This window comes from Cornus florida, unplaced genomic scaffold (genome assembly GCF_030987335.1).
Source record: "Cornus florida cultivar Cherokee Brave unplaced genomic scaffold, ASM3098733v1 CherokeeBrave_3.0.0_Hap2_Chr09, whole genome shotgun sequence".
NCBI lineage: Eukaryota > Viridiplantae > Streptophyta > Magnoliopsida > Cornales > Cornaceae > Cornus > Cornus florida.
In genome coordinates, this window is record NW_026775579.1 from 90,093,487 (window position 1) to 90,096,624 (window position 3,138).

Below are 3,138 nucleotides of genomic sequence, written 5' to 3' on the forward strand. Positions count from 1 at the left end.
AAGTCGCATATATTGCTCCCTGCCAGGAAGCAACTGAACGGGATACACATATATATTTCTTTTTACAATTATCCTTGGTGAATGAATTCTTTCTTTTTCTGATTTTTTTTTTTTTAAATCCATTTGTACAAGGATAGCTAACTAAATAATAATCATATAATGACTTGGTCTGTATAAAATTCAACTCTAGTAGAATTTGTTCTAACAAATTTTTTTAAATTTTATTTTCTCATAATGCTTTTTTACAACAATTTAATCAAAAGTTATATTTTTCTTTTTCTCATTATACATGAGTATTAAAGTCATTTTATAGTAATATGATTAATATCCTTAGATGAAATGACCTCATTTGCAATTTTACTTTTTTTTTTTTTTTTTTTTTCTGGTAAGTATTTACTAAGGAATTAATTCTAACATTCAATTCAACTTGCCAGCTCAATACCCATTTTGACAACCGTTACCCAAAATAATCTCCTTGCATCTACTAAAATTTGTTCTTCCATGAAAAGATCTTAATTCCTCATTAACTCATATCCTAAATTGCTGTGATTTTGAGCTGTTTAATTTGTATTAATAAAATGGAGTGATGAAAATGCAGTGATAAATTCCATTTTGCCCAAAAAGAAAATAAATAAAAATATTAAGAATATAAAGCCGCTCTAGCTTTCCGTAATCAGTGGACATGTATTTACTTGAAATTCAATCTAAAAAGCATTTCATCAGAATTCCAAATTTACGTTACGCAACTCAACCGAACCAATAGAACTGATTTTTACTCCACGTTCTCTTAGTCAAACAAAACTCTTTTACTTTTCTCTGTCATTTTCCTTTTCCTTTTCCTTCCCATCCCTTCCAACTTTCCTATATTCCAAACACAGAAGACCAAACATGTAAAAGCAAATCACAATTCAGTTGGTTTTTTGATGTGAAATTTAATTTTGGAAAATGCAATTGCAAACTCTAAATACCATCAAGCGTTTGAATCAAACACACGAACGTTCAGTCTACAATTAAAATTGCATTTAGAAAGCCTTTTAACACACTGACAAATCAAACTACAACGAACTAAGAAAAAGAAAACAGGTGTCATTCAAACTAAGCCCCCACCGATTAACAAATTTACAGACCTAACCCTAACCACGAACCCAACTAATCTCACTTCTTCCCTTTCTTCGCCGTAACTTTCTTCACCGGCGTCTTTATGCTCTTCGGCTTCTTCACAGCTTTCATCGGAACCTTCTTCACCTTCACCGCCGCCGGCGTCGCCACCTTCTTCTTCCCTGGCGTTGTCACCGCCGCAGTCTTTGCAGCCTTTTTCGGCTTCGCAACTGTTTTCGGCTTTGCCACTGCTTTCGGCTTGGCGGCAACCTTCTTCGCCTTGGACGGAGTTGCAGCTTTTGGCTTCACAGAAGCACCGGTCTTAGACTTCGCCGGAACTGCTTTCTTCGTCGGAGCTGCCTTCTTAACGGCGGTGGCGGCAGCAGCCTTGGGCTTCTCCGCCACAGAGAGCTTGAACGAGTTTTTGACCTTCGTGATCTTTCCGCCGGCGACGAGCTTCTTCAATTGAACAAGCAAAAGCTTCTTGAAATTCGGCGGCAAATTTTTCTGTTTCTGTTCGATGAACTTCGCAATCGCTATCTGGCTCGAACCGCTCCTCTCCTTCAGAGCCACAATCGCCTCCTTAATCATCTAACCAATTCACAAACAAATTAGAACAATCATTTACACAAATTTACAAATATATATACATAAATACATATGTATAATTGATCTGTTACCTCGAGATAAGGAGGATGTGCCCTAGGTTTCTTGGGACCGGACGTCTTCTTCGCTTTCATAACTTTAGCAGATTCGGCGGCGGCCACAGACACCATGATTGCAATATATAGAGAGATAAATAAATGAAAGCTCTAGAGAGAGAAAGAAACGACTGGACGATAAATATCCGTGATATGTATTCGTGAAGATGAAATTTGAAGGTCTTTATAGATTCAAAAAACGGAAACGATGACTTCTAATTGGTTAAAGTCTTGTCACGCGGATAGATACCACCTCTGAAATGTTTGAATGTTAGCCTTTGGATTAAAATATTATCAACGGTTGTGGAGGCTTGTTTGGTATGACGCGGATCGCTTGTGGCCTGAGAAATGAAGGCTTTGTGGGAAGTGAAGTGGGTGTGCTTTCCATTTGATTTTGTAAGGGTATAATTTGAGTTAGAGTTAACAGATTTTTATGAAATTTGAAACGTTTTGTAGATTATGAGCTAAGCTATGCAAAGAATATTTGCATGCTTTAAATGGTTTAGGTATGTGAGAGAATTTCACTCCCAAAGTTACATATGTTTTGACATTTGTTTTGTGTGATGCTTTGGATAGTTGAGAAAATTTTATAGGTACACATAGTTTAATTATTGGATAATTTTTAGAGATAGATTTATACAAATGATCCTTCATATTAGAATCAAATCAAATTAATATTACCTCTAACTAAATCAATCGAAATAGTATAATGATAATTGGTTTTAATGTAGTAAGCTTAACTGAAAAATGAAACCTACATTCAACTCTTGATTTGGTATTTGTAAAATAAGGGTACAATGTACATGTATACATTGGTTGTTTTCATATTGCTTTTATTTTATACATTGGTTGTTTTCATATTGCTTTTATTTTTTAGACATTTAAATTGGAAATCGAACCAAATTCCAATCTCAACTTGTTATTGATTATGTTTTTTTTTAAAAAAAAAATTTAGTAAAAATTATTAAAGGTGATGTTGTCCTCGTCATCATCCTTACCTTATTCCAATATATATATATATATGAGGTCGTTGACACGATTTTTTCGGTATCTATTTCTTACTATTGCATGTCATCACACATTCACACCTATCATGTTTAACTTTTTTTATTCATTTCTAATAACTTCATCATGTGTTAATTTTGATCTTCAATCCGTCTCTTACCCTTTATGAAAATTAAACTTGAAAATTAAACGTCCTAATGTCACTGGTGCATTTATAAGTCTCCAATATATGTGCCTAAACCATCTAAGTCTACTCTTTATTATTTTCTAATTGATGGGTACCGTACCTAATTTTTCTCCTATGCTTCCATTTCTAACTCTATCTCTTCTTGAC

At 34.3% G+C, this 3,138-nt stretch overlaps 1 protein-coding gene across 1 annotated transcript; it reads right to left on the reverse strand.

Moving 5' to 3' along the window:
• Positions 1 to 998: 998 nt before the first annotated feature.
• On the reverse strand, positions 999 to 1,960 carry LOC132275053 (histone H1-like). The gene is made up of 2 exons (XM_059776427.1): positions 1,779 to 1,960; positions 999 to 1,689 (listed from the first exon to the last, which is right to left on the reverse strand). The coding sequence occupies exons 1-2, from the start codon at positions 1,872 to 1,874 to the stop codon at positions 1,156 to 1,158; spliced, it is 630 nt and encodes a 209-aa protein (XP_059632410.1). The 5' UTR covers positions 1,875 to 1,960; the 3' UTR covers positions 999 to 1,155.
• Positions 1,961 to 3,138: the final 1,178 nt, after the last annotated feature.

What these genes read in the sequence shown, in the direction of transcription:
- LOC132275053 (XM_059776427.1), bottom strand. Translation starts at nt 1,874, where the DNA reads ATGGTGTCTGTGGCCGCCGCCGAATCTGCTAAAGTTATGAAAGCGAAG. An exon ending in CACATCCTCCTTATCTCGAG is followed by an intron (nt 1,690 to 1,778) that starts GTAACAGATCAA and finishes TGAATTGGTTAG; the next exon opens with ATGATTAAGGAGGCGATTGT.